We start from the raw sequence: 26,647 nt of genomic DNA on the forward strand, positions 1-26,647 counted from the left end.
TCTGTGTCTGCTTGCCTCACATTTATCTGCACCACATGTAGTAAATGTACTTTATTAGGAACTGTGGGTTTCCTTTAGCCTCATTGAACTTCATAGCTGTCTACAGCATGTCCTGTCACATAACCCAGTGTTGCATTGATCATCAGATGGGCTTTTTTCTGAAGTACCACTGTTTAAATCATTGCAAGGAGAGCAACATAAGAAAAACATTTTTTCAATTGACCTATATCTCGCCTCTTTTTACTCAGAGACTGTCCACATATAAAATGACAGCTACCCCTGTCACTTTCCCAAAGGAAAGACATCACCTTTCAGCACTTCTTTCTTCAAGCCTTCCTACTATCCTTTGTATGGTTATTTGTGTTTGGCTGCTCTGCCTGTGCATCTCTCCCTCTCTCTATCCCTCACCCCCTCCCTCTCTCTCTGTCTCTGTTCCTGTCTCTCTCTCTCACTGTCTCTGTCTCTCTCTCTCTCTCTCTCTCTCTCTCTTTTTCTCTCTGCTGTTGCTGAACTGCAGCTCCCGCTGGAATTTGCACAATCAAAAGCGGCTCTCATCTCAAACAGCAGTGAGTCACACCACCTGAAGAAGAAGAATAGCAAATTGAGCACAGTAGCCTGTCTGCTTACATAGTGTGTGGTACCAGTAGCACCCACAGGATGGATGAACCTGGGTTTATGTGAGACCCACTTAGCTTGAGATCTGCTGCCTGTGATCTGAAAGCTGTAAAAGGATTTTACAGGAGTGAATGTGTTTGGGGGATGCTTTTAAGAAGCTAATAACAAGCAACATCTGAAAGCTGGAAAAGGCTGCTGCTTGCTGCTGCTGCTGCAGTAGCTGGTGCAGCAGGATGAATGTGTAAAGGACAGCTGCCCGAGCTGTGCCGGTGAGTCTCCCGTCCTGCTCTGTCTTCATTAACTGAAAGGATAGAGAAGAAAACAGATGCACTAAGCAAGTGCCACACTGGCACACTGGATCTATCACTGTGTACCCTTCCCTGTGGAAAATGGTCAACAAAGACATGAATGGATTTCCAGTCAAGAAGTGCTCGGCTTTTCAGTTTTTTAAAAAGAGGGTAAGATTTTCCTTTATTATTTTTTTTTATTGTTGCTGCATTTGTTACTTTACTAGAGCAAAGAGAAAGTCACAGAAGAAGGAAGGTGTTTTATACTGGTGTCCTACTGTAATGCATAGGCAGTTCTACTGAACACCAAGGGCAATAGCACCATAGGTGAAGGGGAGCTGGGGAGGGGGGACAAGGATGGGAGACTGAAAGGCATTACGTCAGCAGTCTTTGCTGTGGAATGTATATCTCCATCACAGCTGACCACAGGGCTTGACGCAATACAGCCCGCTATACAGACTGGGGTAATACAGTCCAAAGCAGAGTGCAGGGTTGTTGCAGCTTGTCTCTTGACTCCCTCCGACACATCCACCTAGGGTTATGGCTCCCTCCACACCTTGCATTCATTTCCCTGAAGTGCGACATTATCCACCTCCATTCATCATCTCACCGAATAGGAAAAAAAAGAGAACAAAGCAGCATTTGTGAGCTCAGCAAAATACTTCACAGCTTGTAATTTGCCAGTGATCACAATTAATGCAGGAGAAAAGAATAAGACTGAGGTACACCTGGATTTGGTTTTCTTTTATATTTTTTTACTTAGTCAGATAGGATTTAGAAAATACTGTCTGTGCATTTTGTTTGCAAGGAAATGAAGTGTAACTCGTTACCTCATCACTTTAGTGAAGTCCTTTCTGTTTCTTTGACTCTTTTACAGTGACAGTACTGCACACTCTTTATTTAACTTGAGCAACAAAGTAATTTCCATGTGACAGCAGGACAGGTATTCTCAGTAAATCTGGATAGACACAGATAGGAGAAGCAAAGCATCAGAAAGAGATTGTTAGAAGGGACTACCCTATGGAAAGGATTTCCTGAATGATTAAAACGACAACCCTCTCTTTAAACAGACTGGAGTAGGAGCAGATAAGCTGCTCCATTCACTCATTAGTTCATTCATTCATTCATCCCCATTCATTCTCTCTCTTCCTTATGCCAAGAATATGGTCAGTCCATTTAACCCTTCAGGCAAAGGAGTTACACCAGTAACTAATTTGAAAGCCAGGGTCAAACCCTTTTGGGCACCGGTGCCACATTTAAGGGCAGATGTGGAAAATACTAGGAGGATCAATCAGAGGAAAAAAGTGCGTTGTCAGCCAATGTTTGTTGCTTCCAAGGCAGTTTGTAGAAGCCTCAGATAACCCAAACACCATCTAAATTCAGACTATAAAAATAGTTCTTATCCCAAGCTCCTTCTCATCTAAGAACACTACTATTGGCGTATGTATGTCTAATACTCAGCTCACCAGAAAGGTTTATCTGGTTTTTTTAAAGTGTCTTGAATGTTTTAATAGAAATGTATTCTTAAAGAGGAAAGTAACTGGCTTGCAGTTCCTGTATGAGGTTAATTATTGGCAATTTCCTTCTATTTCTGCTTAGAGCTGACAAGTTATCACTGGAAACTATCTGATTTTGTTCTAGAAGAAGGGAAGATTGTGGTTTGTGGTTTGTCTTTTTTTCAGAGCTACACTGATAATCAGTGAATTTTCAATTCACAGAGATTTTTGTAGTCATATTTGAAGAAACTGGCATACTAATACAGTCCTGGACAGTGGATCAGGACAAATAGCTGTCTTTAGTTTCTGAGGGTTTTCATTTTTTCAGATGTTGCCTCTTTGCTATTGTGATGAAGATAGATGAAATCAGTAAAACCAATTTAGATACACAAAGAAGGAAACTCTCTCCCTCTACGTCTCTATCCATAGATATATGTGTTCATTGATGTTTCTCTTACCCCTATTACCTTCCTCACAGAAAATCCTCTGCATTCGGATGTTAACCACATTCTTCCAATGTCAGTGCTTGAAAGACGCACAAACAAGAAAAGCTACATGTTTATAATGTGTTGCTTGCTCCCAGCAATACAACTTGCATTTGTTGGAGTGGTGATGTGCTGCATGTAACTACTGGGAGAACGGGGAGAGATGTTAAAGAGTTAATTTGGTTTCCTGCCAATGATCCGGACACTCTGGCTGAACAACCACCAAAATCTCATGTGTACAGCCGCATAGTTGCTGAGTTTCTTGATCTGAGTGTAATGTGTAGTAGAATTGTTTGACAGTTTGCATCACCACAGCACCATAACCAGCAACCTACTGCATGCACCCTATGTCCACAGTGAGAGGCAGGTCTTGCACTATGGAGCCTAGCAGACCTGGGTGCAGGGTGAGGTATTGCTATCCCCTCTTTACTGATAGGTGAGTGAAACCCAGAGAAAGAAATTTGTTGTCTGGGTACAAGGTTAGTCTTCTTCCAGATCACCAGCAGGGTCTGTGATGAAACTAGGAATGGGACTTCAATCTTTCCATTTTAAAATCATTTTGTCTGTCTCTGTAAAATCTCACACTTCCAGTAGAGATGCTTTCCATATCTAATTCTAGAAAATTAATGTAGATTAGAATGTCCCAAATTTAAGGAAATACTACTATTTTTTCAACTCTGTTAGATTTTTTTTTTTGGAAGAAAGTGCCAGACATATCTTCATTGTTTTCATTTTCCATTGAGCCTCATGTTTTCATTAAATTGCAATCCTCTTTGTTGCTGTGTCCAAGAGTGCAGAAAGGACTGGCAGAGCTCTGTGGATTTAGAGTAGGCTAAAAGTGCATTCAAACATTGACTTGAATTTGAGGACCAGATTTTTTTTAAGCCTGGCTTATTCTCTGATGATAAAGTACTGACCCTCTGGGAAGCTGTCTGCTGTGTCAGATGATTCAGGGCATGGGCTAATCATGTCCAGAGGTCAGAGAACAGGAAGGAAAGGCTGAATTTAAAAGGCAGCACACTTAATTAAAATAAAAGGGGAAATAGAAACAATTTGTTTTGCAGAATACCTGTAGCAATCAATTCTGGAAGGGTTGGAACAATCGAATAGGGACTTCATCCACTTAAAACAGGTGCAGTTTGAAAGAAAACCAAAGGATTTACAATATCTGTCTTTTTTTGTTGCAAAAAGTGTAACAACTAATTGCACCTAAGATCAGCAGGCTACCTTAATAGTTAAGTTTTTTTTTTAATTAATGATGACACAAATCTAAAAAGAGCAGGGGAGAGAAGATGGGTCATATATAGGCACAAGGGGCAAATCTGAAGTTAATCCAATGAAGATAAATTATAAACACCATTGTTCACATAGTATTGGGTCATGGCATAAAAGAATTACCTTCTGATAAGGCTGGGAAATGAAAAGACATTGTCATCTCATAGCGTGTAATTACCTTAATATTTTTTGCCATCCTTTTCCCTGTCCACTGACATTGCATACTGGATGCCAACATAAATAGTCAATTAACTTGCTTTGGCTGTAAACGGCTGGGAAATCTCTCTTTTTCATATGCTTGCAGCATTCCGACTTTCCCAAAGTTCAATAAAAAGGGTTTGTTAATTGGCAGAAGTCACATCACTCCATTCTAAGGGGCTCACAGGTCTCACCCTTAAAAGTTGTACTGGTCCCTACCAATTCAAAAGATTACTGAATGTGGTAAACCTCCAAATATGCTATTGCTGTTCAGTCAATGGGATATCCCAGGGCAGAGGGACCTTTCCTTTTCATCTACTGCCATCCCTTCCAGTTGTTTTTTGTGGCATTTGCACTGCCTCATCTGTCACATTGGCCTACCTTATAAAGATTTTTGGATAATATTTTGCAATATATGTTGAAATATATATATGTATAAATAACATACAATGTCATATAACACAGGACAAAACAATATGGTTACAGCAGGATAAATGATATGAATTATGAACTGTCTCTGTCACTTAAACACTGATTAATGATATGGTAGCCTCAGTGAACATGGAAATTCATTATCCTCTTAAGTCTGGACTAAGACCAAATACAAATTTATTCAGAATGTGAAGAAAATAAATGACTGATAAATGGAAAAGAAATAGCTGTCTTCCATAAAAGGAAATAAGAAAGAAACAGGGCATGACTTAGAGAGGAAGTTTATTGTAGGGATTAAGGATTTGCTAGTCTGAAACCTGATAAGGGAAAGAATATCCATAATCCTTTTTCACTGAGAAAATTTACATTAATTAGCAATTTAGGTCAAGCTAAAGTGAATGCGCAAGAAAGAAGAGAAAATAGCTATCTTTGTTTCTACGCAGTTTTTCCAAATATGTATGTTGTGGAAGCCATGCCCTTCTCCTTTCTAGGTTGATATTTTATGGCACTACACACCAGCAGCTTTCTCCATATCCAAGATGAGGAGATTAATTCATAAACCTCATCACGCATGAAGATGACAGCTCAGCCTGCATTAGAGCTCAAGGCAATACATGGCTGAGGAGACTGCAGAATCACCTGAATACCATTTTTAGGACTACAGTAATTTAATGATACAGAAAGCCCTTGAATTCAGTACTTCCAGATGACTTCCTACAGATTATGTTCCCTCTGGTACATTGTGCTGTGGGGGGACTGCTCTCTGTTCTGTCACTTGTACAGGTCTGGAAGTTCATTTCAGGACTGGAGTTATCTTTCATTTAGGGTAATTGGGAGCTCACCTATAAGAAAATAAGTAAGAGACAAACCTGACTCTACCTTAGGAAAATGCCAGCTTTATATGAGTGAATGGTTATACTGCTGCTTTTCTTAGCTGCTTGGGCCAATCTCACAAAAGTACATAAATTTTATAGTTGATTTCCAGAGACAAGGATGCTGGCTGACTGCAAGCAAGACATTTTTGCTGCAGTAGAGACTTGTTTCCCATCCCACTTGTTCTTTGCAGAGAGGTGCTGAGCTTCCATGGCTCTTCTTAACATCAGCCAAAACTGTAAGCACTCAGCCTTACCCTGCACAACCCCAAATGCCTTTATCAGTCTATAACTTGAGCATTGCAGACCACAACTGCCATAGGGCTTTACGTTAACTAAGGTGAAGGTGGCCTTTTATCTCCATCAGGCTTCAAATATGTTACAGACACTCATTGAGCTGACTAACAATTTTCTTATCTTCTGTCTATCAATCACTTTCTGAAAAAGCCTAACAACACATGAGACAAAATATGAGAACTGATGAGAAACCATGTAAGGCCCCAATACTGGTTTTCCATAAGGAACTTTGTTTTCTTCTGTCTTCCCATTAAACCAAGGTATGCTTTGGGTTGGGATCACTGCTAATATTTTGCTTTTCAGCTAGCATACTGGAAAAGATTCATGAGGCAAAACTGGCAATGTCTAGACAAGAAAGTATTTGTGAGTCTCTTGTTCAAACCTAAAATATGAAAACTTAAAACTTAAGTATAAAAGCTTGGAATAAAATGAAAAAAAAAAAAGGAAAAAGGAATAGGGAAGGATAGAAGAATGACAGCAGAATGAGACAAAAGGAAGGAAAGAAAAAAGGACTAGAGAAAGGAAACTCTTCTTATTCCTTTCTCCCTTCCCTAACCACTTCCTTTCTCTTTCACAAAAATGTAAGACTAGAAAAGATGTCCATACTCTTTAAGCTTGATATCCTTTCCTAAACACATCTCATAATTCCTACCACAGATTTGTCAAGCTGATGCTTGAAATTGCCCCGTTCTCTTCCACTTTTGGAAAAATCACTATGCTTGAAAATTTAGAAATCTTCCTCTTATTTTCAGTCTAGTTTTACACATGACCAATTTATTCTCATTTGCTCTTTTACCAACACAAAGCAACAACTTATATAGTTCTTGCCTTTTCCTCATATGTACAACCACTGGTGGTTTTAGACAGCAGCCATTTATTCTTTCAGTTATATTTGGCTAGGCTAAATAAGCCAACTTCTTTTATACTCTTTCTTTAGGATAGACTTTCCATTCGCCATTCAATCTAGAAGACAAAGGCAGCTGCCATATTTGCTGGCCTAGAGATCTCTTTGGTGCTACCAAAGCATCTGTATACTCCTCCTTCACAATTCTTTCTCATGGAGTCTGCTACACACTTCTAACCTCCATCCCACTCTTTTCCTCCTACTCTTGTCCTCTTTTGCTAAGCAAATCTACGCATCATTGACAAATTTTCTGATCACAAACCTAGGTTCTGCATCAAACCTATTTCTCTTGTCAATACACTTTTAGCTAGTTTCTTTGTCTTGTAATTATTTTACTAAGACTACTCTTATAGTCCATTTTAACCTATTATTTCCCCTGTGTTATCACTGTGTTACTGAATTACCAAAGACCATATGTATTAGATTATCCACAGTTGCCTCATCAAAGGAAGATATCAGGCAATTTTGGCATACTGGTCAGTGCATATTGCCTGTTATCTCATTTTCTAATGAACCCTTTAAAATTTTCTTCAGATATGGTAAGTTTTGTTTCTGTTTACATAGTCCCATTAGGTTTTTTCCTTCTATGTTGTACATCAGTGTTGTCCTAGAAAATTCAGACTACATAATTCATCTTAAGATTTACTTTTTATCTCATCTCACTCTTTCTGAGAAACAGATTTCTTTATTTTTTTTAATTTCAGATTCTGATGGGATTTTTTCAGTCACAGCTGTTCTATCACTTTCAGGTCCTCATTATCCAGCATCTCTAAAATCAAATAGCAATGGGGGGAGGTTCCTTTGAGAGCCTGCTCTGGCTCATTCCTTTCAAGATCAGATTAGATACTGCCTGAGCCTGAATAGTGTTTTGGTCTCCCTTCATTATGTGCCTTCAGAGCTGAGCACGACTTCTGTTTAGGGAAGGGCCACCTGTGAGATCTAGATCTCCGAGTCTTCCGCCAAGTGCATGTTAACAGTGTTTTAAATGCCACAGAGTCTGTAGTCAAATTCTTAGAGCAATCCTGCCCCAGACACAATGTTGTCACTGCTCTCATAAGTCAGCTCAGCAGCTGTGGTATCATTTGCCCGCAGTCTAAACATCCAAATTATCTGAAAAAAGTTGTGATGCAAGAAAATGACAGCAAGAAGAGCAGCACAAAGGGTTTTAGACACCCTTGGCTCTGCGGTAAGATGTGATGCAAACTGAGATACTGAGAAAGCTGACAGCTGTGTCTGCTGAAAAATCAATGTGATTCCTCTGCCAAATGGGAATAGTGATAAATATGATCTGCAGAGGCTGGGAAGGACTAGAGTTTGGAGCAACTCAGTGTATATATTACCCTATCTACTAATTAAAGACATGGTTTTGATGAGGGTTACAAGCTCAGGGGAAGTTGAGAGTTGTGTCCATGGAAAAAGGAGTCAAAGAATTGAAAGCAAGGGGAAAGCTTATATCCTTCTAAAAAATTGGCTGATGTAAAGAAGGACAAAATGGAAGGACAGGAACCATGTCTGCCGGAAAACATGTAAATGGAGATGCTAAAGCAGTGGGAAAACAAGAAAGAGCTAAAACCATAAAACAGACTTGCAAACTCAAATCAATAAGAGAGAAGGTTTTTTTTTTCCTAAATAGCATGTTATCACAAAATAATTGTTAGTGATTGTTATTTACAACAGCTGCTTTTAAAGCAAGAAAATTAAATGTAGAGAGTAGGAAAACAATTAATAACTCTGAAGGCAATAATTTTAATGTTTATTGAAGACTCTGCACTGAGAGATTTCCAAATCAGCTCACAAGCAATTAACCAAGACTCAAAATATCCTTATGAGGTAGAATAATCGCGCCCATTTCAGATAAATGGACAAAGAGAAAATAGGTTACTTAGTCAGTTAGACAAGTTCATATAAAGACAGAAGTTACTCTTTTTTTCCTGACCCTGACTATAACTTTCCATCACTAAAATAAAAATTTCCTTTTCTTGAAACAGCAGCAGCAAACATCTGTAGCTTTGCTGTGGCTGAAAGTTGTGCAGGAGTTTTAAGCAGCTTAACAACACTGGCACAATTTTTTTTTTTTTTTCAAAGTCAGAAGTGTTTGATACAGTCTTGCTGACACGGCATTGGCATCTGAAGATGCTAGATATTGGGTTAAACTTGAAAAGCTCTTATTTCTAGTCTACTCATCTCATTGAAAAATTACTAAAGAGAAAAGCATGACAAATTGAGATTCTGCCTGCCTACAAAGTCAGGAGTGCCAAGGGCATGTTTGTATTATAAGTGTCTTCCAGTATGACCAAGCCTGTTCCTATACTGTGGCACATCAGTAAATGGCTGAAGAGGTGAGAGCCTGAGACTGTGCTCTGTAACCCAGTGCTTATGTCACTGCCTTTATGTGTCCCACAAGCAATCCCCCAATAAGCCAATTTCTGCATAACATCAAGAGCACAGATGGTGGGCTGTGCACGGGGAAGGAGCTACCCCTTTTTGCTGTAGGTGTGGTCAGAAATTGGTTTGGTGTGTACCACCACCAACAGTAAACCATTTTATGTCCCAACTTCAGTGAAGGAAGAGCTATGTCTGCAGTCAGATGCTGCACTGCAGTAGCAAGGGGTCACTTTTTCAGATGCAAACAACCTACTTGCTTATGCTTTTCAGAGCTACATATATTTATTTGTACACTGTACAAACCACGCAGTGGAGGTTGTCTTCTGAAAAGATCCAGAGGACTACAAGGGGTAAAAATCCCAGTCAGTTTGGTAGTACACATCAGGACTTTCCTCAAAACACTCAAAGTTTACCCTAAAAGAAGGAAGGGGAATCCTGCATCCACTGCCCCACTGCCAGCTGACTACACATGTGATATAGGGATGGAACCTGCCTTTTTCACATTCTGGAAAGGCTCCACTCTCATGTACCCACAGCAGCGCTCTTTCAGCATCCCAGTGGGCTGGGACCTTTTCAAGGGGCATTTTTAAGGAGCTAGCTTGCACTAATACTGGGTGCTAAAGGATTACACAGGAGAACAAACTTATCATTGCAACTCAGACTCCTGTATAACATTTGACCCTGGGAATCCACTTCAACTGTCCTAAAAGGCATCATTTGGCCTGTCTAGATTGCAAGCTCTTTGGGGTAGAGAAAAAGAGACTGACACCACCCAAATAATTCAGTTTCAAATCTTAGCTGAGGCTTCATGGATACAAATTAGATAATGAAAATAATTGGTTATTGTTGCCAGCAAAATTATTTTTATATGACTGATTAGAAGAGAGTCGGGGGCTTTTGCAATTACGGATGGGAAAGATACCTTTTATTTTATTTTGTGCTCTGGTTTTTTATTAGATATTTGTCTTGCTTGAGTCAGCTTCTACGTATGCTTTCTACCGGGGCAGTTAAAAGTCTTCAAGTGTACAGTAGAATTAGGTAATAGAGGCTATTAAGCCAAATGTTCGAACCGTAGGTCAGCAATAAAATTTCTAGATGTATTGCAAAAAACTTGACCCAAGAATAGGTCCATAAAATGGCTTGAAATCCTTTCCATGTTAATTAATTTAGTAACAAAATATATAGTTCTTTCAGTATCTTTTTTTTTTCCTAAAAGATCCATGCATTTATCAAATGAAAAACTGTTAAACTTTAACAGCTTAACTGTAGGTAAGTTGGAATTTGAATAATGATAATTTATTTCTTACTTTAAAATTAATGACATTTTGAAGCACATTATCATTGTTTGACACACTCCGATTCATGCAAAACTTTGGATCCCTCATTCCTTAAAGGTTAACTTACAATAACAACCATTGTAACATCAACTTTGCTGGTTAGAGTGTTGGATTAAGGGTCTATGCTATGGGAATAAAGTCACTGTGGAAATCCTCTATGTAAAACTGTGATGCAAAGAATAGCTATAAGAAAAGGCACGTGCATGTGAAGAGAAGATAATGGAAAGTAATGTTGGAGGACAGTCTGTGATATACAAACCAAAGCCATCTTTAGCTCAATAGATTGACTTTTCTCTTCTTATGCCAACAGACTGGAGGTGTGATAAAACACATTTCTGCTCTGTCCCCAGGTTCTGTGCTCAGTTTGCATCCTGGATCCATGTTGTCAGGTCTTCTGCTCCGTAGACACCTTACCCCTTTGTACAGTGATATCACTGACTTCAATCTGATTTCTTGTTCATCTCAAAAGCCAGTAGACAAAGCCAATAATAACTAAGACTTTTTATTTAGGACTACTAGTCAGGGATGGTCTTGAATTCTCAAAACCCAGATGAACATAAATGCTGCTCAATGCTTAGCAGCTCTCTAGATGGGTATCCTGAAGATGCAACCTTCAACCAGAGCTGTTCATTGATTACCTGGCTCACCAGATCTGACATGGAGTTAACTGTATGCCCTTCCACATAGAATCAGGCATGGTGGGCATGTGGTTGGCCCAGCATAGTCCATACTGCCTTAAAGGCTGGGCATTTTCAGACAACCAAACAGTGCCAGTATCCCCATTGCCTCTAAAAGCAGTGCTTTTTGCTCCATCCGCATCTCACATTTCCGCAGTCGCTTCTTTCTCAAATTCTGTATTCTTGTTCTGGTACATTCTTACTGACTCTGCTTCAAATGAAATAACCACATTCCCCCCCAAAAAATGGATTTTGCAGAACGTATCTCTGTGTGCTACAGCAGAAAAGGCCCTCCTGCTGTTCTGCCACCAGGGCAATACAGGGATGTCTCCTCTGCCTATTATTGCTTCAATCAAATCCTTGGATGCATTGAGGTGATGTCAGGTGCAGTATCTCTGGTCATCACTTGCTTAAATGTGAATAGAGAACGTGAAGTACCTGCTCCTCCATCCAGCCTTGGGTAAGAGTTGTCTCCACTTTAGAATAATCATGCAGTGAAAGTGGATCTTGTGAATGTGCCAGTTTTTTAAAACCTTATTATAAATCCTCATGCACTGACCTACAGTTCCGTTAAAATATACGAGAAGATCTGAAACAGGTCTGCTAGATTTGGTGTAGATCCATCTTTTGGGTCCCATCAAGGCAACAGACTAGCATCATCAGTGCTTTTCTACTAAAGTTCCTCAATTAGTCTTGAAGATTTTTTCTGCACTTCCCAAAATATTTCCAGACAAAAAGCCAGTTCACTGATTTTTCCAGATGATCCCAAGATCTAGACCTAAACATATGTATACATGCATACTAACATACAGCATACATACATACATACGTGTATATGTAAATGGGCATATGTTGTTTTCTCGTCACTCATCTTCCCGTCCCATGAAACAGGGTGAATTTTGATGTCACAGCATAGGTATTTCTATACCAGCTCTCTATTTCCATTTGAACAAGCCTGTATTCCCACATGAGATGCTGTGGACAGACAAGTTTTTTGCTACATCATTGCCTGACTAGAAGAAAAAGGCATGAATGTGCCTTTCTCTAAATCCTTTTTTTTCTTTTTATGGTTATTTTAGGTATAATATTTCATGCAGTATGTCAGACAAAATCATTTCTTAGCTCAAGGCCTCTAACACCACCAAGACCCTTGTAGAGGTGGAGAGGCAAGAAGCAACACAGTCATCAGGAGGAAATTTAGAGTCTCTCCATTCATCATTCTGGCCCTGACACTTCTCTTTTAGCTCCTGCATTTCAGTTTGACAGTGTCTCCCTAGTGCATAATGTGAGGAGTTACAATGCACTTGGAGGAGACAGGAGATCTGTTTTTGATAAGGAGATTATAAGATTTCATTCACCTTGTCAGAAGCCCTCATTAGTGCCCATTCCCTCCTAAGCCTGTAGTGTACATGCATACACCTTCCACCAGCCCCCTGTGAGAAGAATGAGTCTCATTTCAGATTCAAAACTTTCTTTATTTTTTATGACTCTTCTTCTGTGCTACACTTCTGAGAACAGTGCTGAGGGAGCAAAGGTGACTGCTCTGGGATATCTTGCCTGGACTAAATAAATTATTTCCTTCTCTATTTAAGATTAATTAAGAAATGGTGAAGGGAAAAGAGGTCAGAGCTATTCTGAGATTGTTCATTCCATCTCCCAGTTATTCAGTATATACTAAGCCTGAAAGAGCTGTAATTAGATATGAGAAAAGCCTGATGAGGTTCTCTTTTTGTGTAGTTCCAAGCACACTGGCAGTTCTCCAGAAGTGAATTGTCTTCTTTTCACCAAATTTCTTCTGTTAATTTTACTTCTCCCTTTTTTCTCTCCAAGGCCTAACCAATCTTTCCTATGTAGTAGCTTGTGCACTGAAGAGACCCATACAGATATAAAGGGAGAAGTTGCTGCTTCTCCATTGCAAGCTGCTAGAGTCCAGTCTATCACTGTGCTTTATGAAGCTTTTGGAGGAAATTGTGTGAGCCTTGGAAAATCTCAGCAGCTTCTGCACCCAAATGGCAACCACATTGGGTTTCTCCAGTGTAGGTATGCCACCTAAAAATTAGTCCCCTTGCCCTAGCAGGCAAATTGAAGGTGCCACATGCCCAGGTTCTCTGCATTGCCAGTGAGAGCAGTGAGTCACAGGGACAACAAGGAGCTGAGATTTTGGTGTATTTGCTGCTTTTTCAAATGTTGTCTTTAGCAAAGAAGTTACTGGCCAAGTCCACAATGCCAGGCTGTAGTCTGATTTCCCTTATTTCATGGTCATATTACTAGAAAAACTATTCAGTCCATTTAAAAACCTGGGTAACTTGTCTGTCTCAGGCATTTCCTCTTTCTGCCTCCCTTCATCAGCTTCTGTTTGCTTTAAGCAAAATGATACCTCTTTCTTTATTTCGCTATTTCACTTACTCTTTGACACAGTAATTTATCCTAGTGATTAGGAGTCCTATAAAAGGATTTACACACCAAGCCATGTAGATCCACCTATCTGTGGGGTATTTTCGACAGTAGATACTTTTCTGTGATGTCATAATTATTGTTTAACCAGTTTGGCCTCAAATGCTCAAAAAATATTGGATTGCTCAGAGGAAAAATGTGTTAGCTTCTAATAGCTCTTACCCGAAATGACTTCAGAATATTTTTTTTTATTTGAAAGAATTAGGCAAAAGAAAACTCACATTCAACCAAGCATGTGGAAAAAGAGACTCAAAACGAGCTGCCTTAGCCACAGGCTTCCCAAAACCAACAACCTACACATGTGGGGGACTCCAGTCCGCAAGCTGATAAGTCAGAATTGGTGACTTACACTCCAGTTTGTGTTTCTAAAACAAAGATCTTTATTACCATCATCTTGTAAATAAAGTGAAAATCACAAGAAATAAAAGTGCTGGGTAATGTGTTTCTTGTGTGTGTGAGTGTACCCCTGGAAAAATACTAAGCTAAGAAGGGAAATAATGCAGACGGCAAAAAGAAAGCCTCCCTTGTTTCACTATTCTTGAGTGTGTCTGGTTTGCATCTGTTACTGCATTTTTCACTTAAGAACCCTTATTTCTTTAATACCTATGAATGACTGATTTTGACTGGCAGTTTGAAAATGTGACTTTACTTTAATTAACTCTACTTTTTGTCTGTACTTAGCCCTTTTTAAGACCGTATTTCTCAAGCTGTGTTAAAGCATGAGCAAAACTAACACTTGGAACAATTTATTAAAATGCCAGGCAGGTTTGACAGGTGCAGGAGAAATTGCTTGGTTTCACATATTGAAACAGCTGTAGTTTTATATGCAATGAAATTGCAATGAGATGGGGTTTCACATTTGTTTGTTCATCTTGTGTTTGCTGTTTTGTTTTTGAAGCATTGAGTCATTTCCCCCTCTCCAAGGAGGACTCTTAGGACCTATTCCTCAAGTGGATGAGGCATCTACTCTCCACAGAGCGAAAGGAAGCTTGGTAAAATTCAAACATTTCAGAGTAGACTGAAATGTAACTAGAAAATTGATAAATAAATTTTGTTTGCTGATTTTGGAGCAAGAAATGCTATAAATGTTAGGTTCAGCTTTCAGATAGATTGAGCTAGATTTCGTTATATATCTTTAAAGAATATCATGATCAGAAAGTTTTGTATTAATAATCAACAAATGTTAACCTCATAAGAGTCTCTTGCATCAAGGAGGTTTACTTTCACAGTGTGTAATTACTAGAGGAAGATGTATGTTTTATTTTCAAATTACTCAGGACCATATGTTCTCCTACAGTGACAGAATATGTATCAAGTGGTGCCACTTTACATAAGTTCATTTTTATCACCCTACCTAGGAAAAAAATAAGATAAAAATCAGTGAAAGATCTGAAAAGAATTGGTCACATTTGGCACTGAATTAATTTGCCAAAACACTTGAATTATAAAATCCCTTCCTAGCTTAAATCCTCACTGATGATAGTAGTTTAAGTCACAAGTTCTTGTGTGGCTCAGAATAAAATAATCTTCTAAATCCTGGTTGAAATGTATCAGTGCCTTGCCCACTGCATCTCAGCTGGGATGCCATTTAAAAATGGCTAATTTGAGTGATCAGGACTTACTCAAACAGTATTCTTAGCAACTCAACAGCAAAGGCAAATTGGCCACTAGAAAAAGCTGGGAAGACAAATGGGTATTTTCCTGGAAGATTTTCCTTTGAGAAAACATGTTGCATGGGGCTTTGAACAACCTGATCTAGTGGAAGGTGTCCCTGACCATGGCAGAGGGTTCAGAACTAGAGGATTGTTAAGGTTCTTTCAACCCAAACCTATTCCATCATTCTGTTATTCAATGTCTCCTTTGATTCAGCAGTAGAAAAGCAAAGGCATTTGCTTTGTTAGGGTTACCCAATGTGCTAGATGACAGGACACCCCCAGAGTTCCTGAGTGCTAAAGTGGGGCTTCTGACCAAGGCTGTGGCAGCCTCCCCCATGGCACTTCCAGACCACACTGCACGTGAGCCTGCATGGGCTGCTGAAGTCCCTGTTGCCAGGTCCCAGCCCAGCCTTGCCTTACAAAGGAGCTGATCTGTGAAAAACCACTGTCATTCTCACCTGGAGCCTCTCCAGGAATATTTCAGCTTTCTGAGGTATATGGTCCATCTCACACCTCTGTGAGTGTTTTGGCGCGTCTCTCTCACGAGGCCAGAAAGAACGGGCACCCTAAATCAGCTCATCTAATGGTCCTGGTTGCCTTAAAGATTGATAAAAAATTAGGATGCTATGCAATATTATATAATGAATCAGAAGGGTCACTTTCTGCCAAATCAAAACACGACTAATGAAGTGCAATATCAGGTTTAAATTCAAAATAGGACAGTTATTAATTTCAGGCCACACAAAGTATGCTTCCCTGCTCTGAGCAGTATGAAGTTTTTGAATAGCCCAGGCTGTAACCAGTCATCCATAGTGTTCTGCCACTGCAGTCATTATTCTTGCACTGCAGTTAAACTTTATAATGCTGGAGTATTTCAGCTCAGACTACTGAAGGATGCAAAATAATCATTGCATCAAGAAAATGAGAGGGAGAAAAAGAACACTATCATATCCTCGTTTTGCCTGAGATTTTTTTTATTCACCTGCCTTTGCAGCCCATTCACACGCAAACATGCATTCCCTGGCTTCTGTGCCTGGACCAGATGCTCATTATACCCTGTAGACTGATTTAAGGCTTTGACTAATAGATGTGGGATGTGGTGTTTATCTGAGCAGGAGGTGAAATAAAACTTGCTTAGATTTACTATCAATTGGCTTTGCTGACATGAAACAGAGAATAGAGAAGGTACAACTGAGGAGCCTGGAACTATTTGGATAGGATTTGGGGTTGTATTGTTCATGTTGTTTTTATTTGATCTAGATGAAAAGCATTTTTAACTTGGCAGCCTGGAAAGATTAGATTTGTGCATACACAATAAACCCCATTTTGTTTTGTTTTCCCCTTTGACATAATACCCAGAGGGTGTTTATACACCAGCATGGACAATGAATCTATTGTCTCATCTTGTGTAGAAACAAGTACCATCAGTGCTTGCAACTGATCCAAGAGCTCTTACCTGATTCCAGCACATCAGTTATTTATCTATTCACAGAGGAAAGAATCCCGTGACAGTAACAATTGTTATCAAGGACAACATGGGAGGAAGGAGGAAAGGAAAACCCTAAGTGGTGCCTATTCAGTTGTTTAGATTTTTTTTGGTGCTACATTTCAAATAAATCAGTCAGTCAGTATGAAGGCACAGCAAAAGTTAATTTAGCTATGAATGGGAGATGTGGGTTTTACAGACTTTTTCCTGCACCACTGGAGCTGACAAGCTTTCCCATTTACTGGAACGGGAAAATCAGCCAGACAGTTGTCTGTGTGCTCATTAACACTCATTATTTGCACTACTGATGTGCCTAAATTTTCTGCTGCTCTTCATGCCTTAGCTTACGTGGATGCATCTTGTTCAGCAGGAATATTTAAACACATATTTAGAGGATCCCAAATTCCTCAAGTCATTTTGATACATATCATCTTTTGGGATTGGTTTCTGTATGCAGTCACATGTTGATGTATTTTTTTAAGAATCTCTTCTTTCCTGACTTTCTGCTGTGGCCCGGAGATGTGTCATTCACACTTAAGATCATAAAAATCTGCTTTATTTACTTGACATGTTACCACTGCAACTGATGACAGCAACAAATACAGAAACGTTTACTATGCTTTCCTTTAGTTAGATTTGATTTCTGCCAGATGCTGTTGGCAAGGGAAATACCTTAGTGCAGAAGAGTGTGTGTAAATGTGTGTACGTGTGTGTGTAAATAGCAATACTGATTACAAATCACGACAAAAGCCCTGAAATGGTCACCACATTAAGAACCTGAGCAGAGATGTGGCACAGAACAGGTTAAATTCTCAACATGAACCAGGATTGTGCCTGGGTCTGAGAAATCCACAAACACTTCCCAGCCCTCAGATTCATGTATGTGCCCAAGTCCCTGTCATGCTGGAGCAACCCTGTCCTTGTCCCCCCGGGTGCACTCTTTTCTATGGAAGGAAACCTGGAGACAGCAGCTGAAGGGGAAGTTTGCATTGAATTTGACTGAGTAATGGATATTTACACTAGACCAGTCTGCCCAATGGCTGTACAACATAAATGCACCTGGCTGTAGGCAGATGGAGGTGGTAGGAGATTATTACATTCCAAATAAACTAGAAAAAAAAAACACAAGTAGGATAGGTCAGTCATCTAATCCAGCTCTTATGGTTCCATTATTTGCTGGGATGCCAGGAAGATTATGAAAGGCATCGGGTTATGACCATCATATATACTTTCATGTGCTCTTCTTTGTGACATTTATACAGGCAGTCACAAAGTTGAAGGCTCTCCACAAAGATTTGTTAAAGAATTTATTATGAAATAGCAAAGGAAGAGAAGGATGGGAGGTGAAACTGAACCCCAGAGAACTGGCACAGATTTCCTTAGGGCTTGCAGGAGTCCTGTTGCAGCCAGAGTGGCATTCCCCTGTCTTGCAGCACCCACTGTCCGTGACCAGAGTGTGTTGGGGCTCCTGTGAAGAACATCATTATTCCCTAAGCTTCTCCACCCGGAGCTGTGGCCTATCTGTCTTTCCACAGATCTCCTTCACGTGCAGGTAACCTTTCTCCTGGCACATTTGGAGGGCTAAACTCTACATAAATCCAGGCCATCTACATCCAGGCCTGGACAGAAACAATGTGCTCTGCAATTTGACCTCAGTCTGCTTTTTAGAGAGCAGTTTCTTGGCTTTGCAGAGAAAGCAACAAATGATGATTATGCAGTGAGTTGCCCTTCACTTTCCCTTTTAAAATAAAATGTGATTAATAATCAACAAAGTGATGTGTGTCAGGGAGCTGGAGGGGAAAAAAACAGCTTGAGGTGATTTGACAAACTGATTTTTTTGCTGTGCTGCATTTCCTATGGGACATGACAAATTAAATGTCAAAGCCAACTAGAAAATAGTGATATATCTCAGCCCGGGCATTAATCAGCCTGCCTCTCGTTTACCACTTCCCACTTAAGTAGATGACTGTATGCAGTCTGAACAATGGAGCTTTTCATTCTCTAATCACCCTAATTGTAATTTAAATAAGTTTCCTGACAGTCGCCCTCAAGGCTGCAGGGGAGATGATTCCAAGAGCTCCCCGTCCACCTCGGGTTTACATAATGGATGAAAATTCAAATCCTTGTCCAGGGTGCAATTAGATAATGTCAGGAAAAGGAAAGAAGGGATCGGATGAACTGCAATCGGAGAAGGAGAAATGTACATTTGATATCACTGGGAGCCAAAACTAAAACACACACACATACACTGATCTAGATCATAGTCAAGGCATTTGATACCGTCTGGTAGGGAAAAGAATATCCAGAGACTTTGCAATGCAACATGTAGCATAAAGGACCTGACTGAGAACCCTAATAAGCCATCAACTGATGCAAACAAAAATTTAATGAGGAATAGAAATTTAAGTAAAGAAGAGTTCAAGTGCAAGGATTGGTTTATTCCAATTTCCCACAAAAACGGGAAAAAAAAAATGCCCGTCCAAAGTTTCAGAGGCATGCTGCTGTACAGAGCACACGGTTGCACAGGCTGTCAGATTACATTCGATACTCTTGTGTCAATGGGTGTGATGTTTCATTGAGAACTGGCTGATAAACTGGACCTCCCAGCAGATTTCCACAGTTTCCCTCAAGCCATTCCATTATTCAGTTTACCCTCAGTCCTCAGCAAATGTTTCCAATTTTAGATATCTAATGGCCTATCAAATTTGTCTACAAACTTATGCCTTCCTTCTTTCGCACTAATATTTACTGTTCCAGAACAGGTATCTTCCCACCTAATTGCTAAATCCTACAAAAATCCATAGTCTGTATCAGATGCTTAGTGCAGAAAAGTGACTCCCACATTCACAAAGGGCCCAATCCTGCAAGACATTATGTCCCTACATAACGTGCCTTTTCCTTTCCAGTGTATTCATCAGTCTTGTAAGTCAAATGTTCAGCTGGCAAGACAGAAAACAAGCTTGTTCATGTCCTGAGAAGCACCAGGTTTTTCAGTCTCTCCAAAGAAAGGGAGAACACTCCAGGATGGCCACTGGTACCACCAGCACCTTCTTGCCTCCAAGAAAAATCCACATCTCCATGAGTAGTGGCCCTAGAGAACAGGCTGGTGGTTCTCTCATGGAAAATATTGCTCATTCTTACAGTGATGGGCACTGGCCATGAATAACTAGTTAAAATATAAAATGTGCTGAGCAGACTGATGACATTGACAACTGAGCCATACGAAATTAAATCTGTATCTGTTTGCTATTACATAACAGGAAAAGCCAGGAGTAAAAAAAGCCCCTGGAACTTGGCAAATCTCATTTAATCACATCTGGCAATTTTTGAGTCTGAGATTATCACTGCTGGATATTATGTTTTTAGAAAGTAAAGCAAACAAAGAAACTCAAGCAAACAAGAATCAGAAAATAGGGATCCTTTAAAAAAATACTTGTGCACCTTTCAGCAATACTATAGGCCAAGCTTGGGAAAAGGGCATTTGAAGCTATTATCTAACGACAGTCACATTTCAATTTAGTTTAGGATCAGTGAAACATGGTTTCATACTTGAAGGGTGTACAGCGCTCCTTTGAACTCACTTATCTCTAAAGAACAGGGAAAATTTTCATCAATTTCAGTTGTGGTCTTTGCAAGAAATGCTAGAAATATCAAACAACTTTGACTAGTTGCAGAGGTCCTTTGGTGGTCCAACAAAACCAGCAGTACAAAAAGTTCCTAAAATGTGACAGGATGGAGAGGTGTTTATTTCTAGCCATGAAGGTCTATGAGTGTGAAGCTGACTGCATTTGTTTCAAATAAATTGTTCAATCTCAATAATTCAAAAAAGAAAGAAAAAAAAAGAAGTAAAAATGTCATTTGACTTGAAAATGTGAAATTGTTGATTTTTGAAAAGTTGGAATTAGTTGCTTTGACAACTTCAAAACTCTTTCTCTTCAGAAATTATTCAGATGAGTAATTATATTAGAGCTGATCAGGCTTCATAGACAGTTCTGGTGAACTCCCTTTTTTCTTGCTTTGCATTTTTTTCTCTCCAAGCAAGGAAAGGCAAGGCAAAGGCTCTCTGAAGCAATTTTAGTCAATTTCTAGCTAATAGCAGTAAGGCAATATTTGACAAATCTCAAGGCTGTCTGCACAAACATGTAGAGTTGATGTCTTGGTCAGCCTTAGAAAGCAAGACACACTAGCCCTGAGCATGACAGAATGCTGATGTGCAGCTTCAGTGCTAAGGTGGACTGTGCTCAGCACACACCACCAGCAAAGCAGACCACCGTCTATCTGCACAGGCCTGTGAGGCTGTTCCTTCACAGAATCAGTGTGAGAACAGTGATTCTCAGGAATGCAGTTATAGCTTAACCAGAAACTGTTGGATGCTCCAAAACCAGGCATGCAGTAGAAGCAATTTCTAGCAGATACAAGTTGTCGATGAGAAAAAGGCACAAAGAAACTATAGTCATGATGGGGCAAGAGACACTGTGAGCTCTTTCTGTTCTGCTCAATTCTATTTGGATTATTTCAGACACACTCAAAGAGTCAGCTGCTTATACTTTGTAATAGTGTATGAAGTTGCTTGGGGAGTTCAAAGAGACCTACCTTGGAAACAAAAGTACAGAAATCTTCAGAAACAGTTCAGAATAGAACTGCTTCCTGCAGTTCGGAGCAGGCTCTAATTTATTTACTGGTAGATGGACATCATGATAAGAATAAAAAAATAGTATATTTGAATAATCAAATACTCCTTACAGTGCCATAAAGAATTATGTACCTAGCACTGTGGTATTTGAGCTCTGGGGAGACTTTATAGCAGCCTTCCAGTACCTAAAGGGACTCTACAGAAGTCTAGAGAGGGGCTTTTTACAAGGGCATGTGGTGACAGTACAAGGGGTAACGGCTTTAAACTGAAAGAGAGTAGGTTTAGATTAGATATTAGGAAGAAATTCTTCATTATGAGGGTGGTGAGGCATTGGAACAGGTTGTCCGGAGACACTGTGAATGCCTCATCCCTGCAAGTGTTCAAGGCCAGGCTGGATGGGGCTCTGAACAACCCGGTAGAATGGAAGGTGTCCCTGCCTGTGGCAGGGTAATTGAAATTAGATGATCTTTAAGGTCCTTTCCAACCCAACCATTCTATGATTATATGATCATATAATGCCCTAAATAGCAAACTATCATCTGCTACTTGTTATTCTGTCTTTGTCAAGTCAGGGAAGAAACTGCAAGAAATTTCTTCAAAATTCTTTTTCTTTTTGTGCAATTCAGCGTGGGAGCTTTTTTAGTGGAAGTGAATTCAAAAGAAATGAACCTTTGCACTTTGAAATCTTTAGAGGCATTTAAGATAGCCCAAGTCAAACAGAACTATAGATCTAAGGCACTTGTCTAATGTAAATGTAAATATTAAGAACTCAAAAATCTTTGAAGTCTATTAAGGTTAAAGCTAGACAAAAGCATATAGTGTAGACTTATAATTCAATGACTAATATATACACATAACATTTCAATAAACTAAACTGAGTCACTCTGAAAAGTAATATATAATCTCGAAACATCAATAGAAACCCAAGACCTGCATAGCAAAGCCCAGGGAAATTGTTTTTCTTCCCAAGTCTGATCTTGGCCTTGCTGCTACAAAGATGCTGCCAATTCATACTTCCAGTTTCAAATCAATATTTTCAATGCTTTTGGACAGGGAAACATGTTGGAAATCAGTGGTGAATCACTTCATTTTCCACACTCTTCTGTGCATGTTACTTATGAATTTCAAAATACAAATGTAGGGTTCATCTGCAAAGGGATACTGATTCTGAATTAGCTGAAGAAGTGGTATTAGAAAGGAGTTGAATGTTGTTAAAGTCCTCCTGAACCTTTTAATTCAGAATAAAACCTGAAATTTTAACTTAGATAAATGGAGTAAATGGCTGCAGAATTAATTAAACCCATCATAATTCTGAACCAAGCCATCCACACAGGGGTTGAATGTGCATTTACCTAGTTTGTGACTGGACCAGCAGACATTAACACACCCATGTAGGCAAGTTCTTAAAACAACAAACATGCCAGCTCTCAGCACAGCTCCATGGCACCCACTGCAGCTGCAGCTCCATCCTGGCTTCCCTGGAGCAGCTGCTGGGCAGGTCTGGGCGTGTGGGCAGGCAGCACAGGGCCCCTGCGTGGCGCCTCAGACAGAGGCAACAGCTTCAGAAAAAAGAAAAACAACTTTCCTTGGCTTAGCTATGCAGGTCTTGGTTTCTATTGATGTTTGTACGTTATATATTACTTTTCAGAGTGACTCACCTAAATTTATTGAAATGTTACATGTATTTCGCTGAGTCAGCACAGCATCCTGGACTGAGCAGATGTGGCTGGATATATACGAACCTGAACTTTGCTCAAAACAGTGAAGGAAAACTAGAATTCTTTTAAAGCTTTCCTCTGACAGTGCATTTGAACTGTGGGTGTGCTAACCTGTTTGGACTATTTCCAACCATTAAGAAAAAAAAATCTTACTAGTCCATTCAATCTCAAAGCTCAATTTTCCCACCTTAGTTTCCCCAAAACTTTGTTGCATCAAACAGAACAACGTGACCAGATTAGTGTTCGTGATCATACTTCTTCTTCATCTCTCAGTACAGGCTGTAATATATAAATAATATGGACCTATCACATGAAAACATTGGTTTAGTCCAACACTTTTAAGCAGCAAAAAGTAATCCATAAAAAAAGATGTGTATCTGAGTTAAAACCAGGAATCAGCTTGGAATAAATAATAGTAAGAAAAATTCTTTAGAATTCACCCCGAACTCAAGGACCACTTGCTGCTGCTAGAGCCAGAAGATGCCACCTATACTCTGGTGTATGCAGCTTCTTAAAATGCACTCACTGTTACTTTCCCTCATCATTACCATTCACACAAATTAAAGCACTGGTGGGTAATTTTTAATTTATGATCATTATACTGCAGAATGTATATGTCATTGCCATTAAAAGGTACAGCTACAAGGTCATTCCATACAGGCAGATTTTGCTGTATCAAAAGTATGCAGGTCACATTTTGAACGCTTCTTCATACACAGGCAGGCTAGAAATATGTAAATGGAAACACAAGACAGTGAAACTACAGGTGAAGCTACAATAGAAATTATTTTTTAATTGTATCACTGCAAATCCCATGAACTCAAAACCATAAAACTGACATCAAAGGGTGTTAATGAAACCTCAAATCCAGATTTACATTTGAATCCTTGCCTCAGTTGATGCCATATGTAATTGAACAGTCTCAAGCAATAGACTGGCCCATGTTCCCCGAATTTTTAAGAAAGACTGAAATTGCAGCTCATTGCATCCCAGGCCCTTTTCTGCAGTCAATTTGGTTCTTTTTTCCATGCACACTCCTGCACACTCTGTGCACCCATAATGATATAACAGAAGCTGCAGAATGTCAAAGAAGAAAGGCAAAACCAGGTCCAAAACCACTTAACTGATCACCAGGCCGAACCTAAAAAGGACAAATTGAGCAGACGTTTACTTCTCTCAGAATCGCATTAAATGCATTGCATGTTTCCCAAAATAAAACTACACTGGAAAATCAAGCATGGGTTTTTTGACCATTAATATAATTATTATTTTCAACATACCAAATTTGGAATTAGATCAAGACACACATCCATGTATTTACTTGGGGAGAATAATATATTTAATGATGTGCTTAACAATCATAGAGGCAATTATGATTGGCAAAAATAAATGTTTTTAAAATCTGCTTGAATCAAAAGATCAGTTTCAATACATATTTATTGAAATGGAATCTGAAAAAGAAATAATCCCTCCTGCTACAACTTCGACCCACCAACCTGAAGCTAAAACAGTCTGGATAGTCTTGTAGGGATGCTCCAGAGCACGGAAGTAGGGCATAATATTATCCACACAAACTGATGTTGCTAAAAAATGCAAATGGGGAATGCAGTGGGAAGTGGCTCATTTGCCCACAGAAGGAAATTTATTTGTTTGGTTTCCATAGAGAGGAAAGAGAAATTTTCCTAACCTTGAGATTTCCGGCAGGTCAGCACAGTAGGGCAGTTGCAGGCGTTTCGCTCATGGAGGAGTCACCAGCAGAAGGCTGGTTAGATATATCTCACTCTGTTTGTTTATCATACGTAATCCTGGTAACCAGTTGCTGAGATATAGACTTCCACAGTTAATCAAACACTCGCCGTCATGCTTATGACTAATGTAACATAAAATATTTGTTTTCCTGATGTAAAGCATCTTCTAATGGCAAATATAATCTCCTAATGAAGCATAGTGATGCTGAAGCCAGGGACACGAAGCTCACAAAGCAAAGAGGTTGTCTCCTGTCAATAGGAGGCCAGTTGGGCTGCCAGCCATGGCTGTCTCAACCTTCCCCCTCCAGGCTGGTAGAGTGTATCCTGAGACACCCCTATCTGTCCTTTGCATTCAAATGAGACAGTTCTGATCAGATTCAGTGCAAATATACCACAACTTACATAGAGGTCCTTTTGCTTTCACAATGGAAAATAACTTAGGAAAAGAGCTCAGAAAGGTCTCTGAGTCCTCGCTTGACTTGTTAGAAAATCCAATACTTCTGATTCACATGGTGGAAAAGAGACAGTCACAGAAGCAAAGTGTACAAGGCTGACACAGTGCTCTGCGAGCACTGTGTATTATGCTCATAACCAGTGTCCATCCTGCTGTAGTACACTGAGTCCTAACCAGGGAGCTGCGGAGACAAGGAGAAGGCAGGGGAAGGCAGTTTAGAGGAGTCAGGATCAAAATTTGTGGCAGGTCAACATGAGAAACTGGCACTTGAATGGAGTGATAGGAGGCACAGAAAAGGCTGCGATAGTTTATGAAGTAAGAGATGATACAGTAAATATTGCTGTTGGAAAAAAGGACTGCAGAAAGCAAGTATTACAAGTCTATTACTGCAAAACCTGTCTGCTTTTTATCCATGGGGAAACTGAGTTGTCTAGGCTGGAAGTACTTGCTTTGGATAGTTGTCTCTCTCTTCTCAGCATTCTACCTTATATTTCAATGTCTTTATTAAGCCTGAAAACTTTGTATTGTAGATAAACTTATGGCAGACTTGAACAAAGCAGCAAAAGTTTCTCAGCACAAAGAGCCTGGTTATGATGTGCATTCACACATGCACCCTGACATGGCCTAGTACTTTCTCCTACAGAAAATCGATCTTGATCCTGATATCTGATTATTTTCCCCAAGGTGTGCTGTTATCCTCATTGCAAACCCTGCTGTGCCATCCCATCTGCCATAAAGCAAAGAGAGTCCATAACCTCCTTCTGTGTTGACAGGTACGAAGGTGGATTAAGAGCCCAATGGTCAACGTTGAAAAGCACTCACATACCAGCCTCAAATACCCGGGGTCCACTGTGATGCATTTACCTCCAGGAGATTCAGAGCTTGAGCCTCCACTCTGCCAGACCTGCCTGAACGACCATCCTTTCCAGCGAGGGATCGCTCCTCAGGAGGCTGAGTCCTGCTCCTGGGAGAGTCAGAGAAACAGCAAAGTAAGCCACTATTTCCTTCTACCAAACTTTGTTTACATGTTTTACACTGATAATGGGTCTGTACTTACAAAGGGTCTGTACTTATGAGATGGTGCTTCCCTTGAAGAGAGGGAATTCTCTGAAACCTGAAACTCTGCTGACCAAGGCTGTTGTGCACATTTGGGCTCTGCTTTCTACCTTCGACTTTTATACCTATGAAAAACAAAGGACTCTTCACTAAGGTGTTGTGATGTACTCCCACAGTATTTGA

General features: G+C 39.8%; 1 protein-coding gene and 1 long non-coding RNA gene across 2 annotated transcripts in view; one reads left to right on the forward strand and one right to left on the reverse strand.

The window, feature by feature from the left end:
• Window positions 1-566: 566 nt before the first annotated feature.
• SGK1 (serum/glucocorticoid regulated kinase 1) overlaps window positions 567-26,647 on the forward strand; it is a 68,430-nt gene continuing 42,349 nt past the window's right edge. Inside the window, exons 1-2 of the mRNA XM_064649439.1 lie at window positions 567-1,073; window positions 26,182-26,397. Of these exons, the coding sequence (XP_064505509.1) occupies window positions 1,005-1,073; window positions 26,182-26,397 (285 nt within the window). The 5' untranslated portion in view covers window positions 567-1,004. The remainder of the gene's footprint in view (window positions 1,074-26,181; window positions 26,398-26,647) is intronic.
• LOC135411622 (uncharacterized) lies at window positions 24,523-26,353 on the reverse strand. Its single transcript, XR_010429232.1, has 2 exons — window positions 26,273-26,353; window positions 24,523-25,589 (listed from the first exon to the last, which is right to left on the reverse strand). It is a non-coding gene; the product is annotated as an uncharacterized LOC135411622 (long non-coding RNA).

The sequence above is a fragment of the Pseudopipra pipra genome, chromosome 3 (genome assembly GCF_036250125.1).
Source record: "Pseudopipra pipra isolate bDixPip1 chromosome 3, bDixPip1.hap1, whole genome shotgun sequence".
Classification (NCBI taxonomy): domain Eukaryota; kingdom Metazoa; phylum Chordata; class Aves; order Passeriformes; family Pipridae; genus Pseudopipra; species Pseudopipra pipra.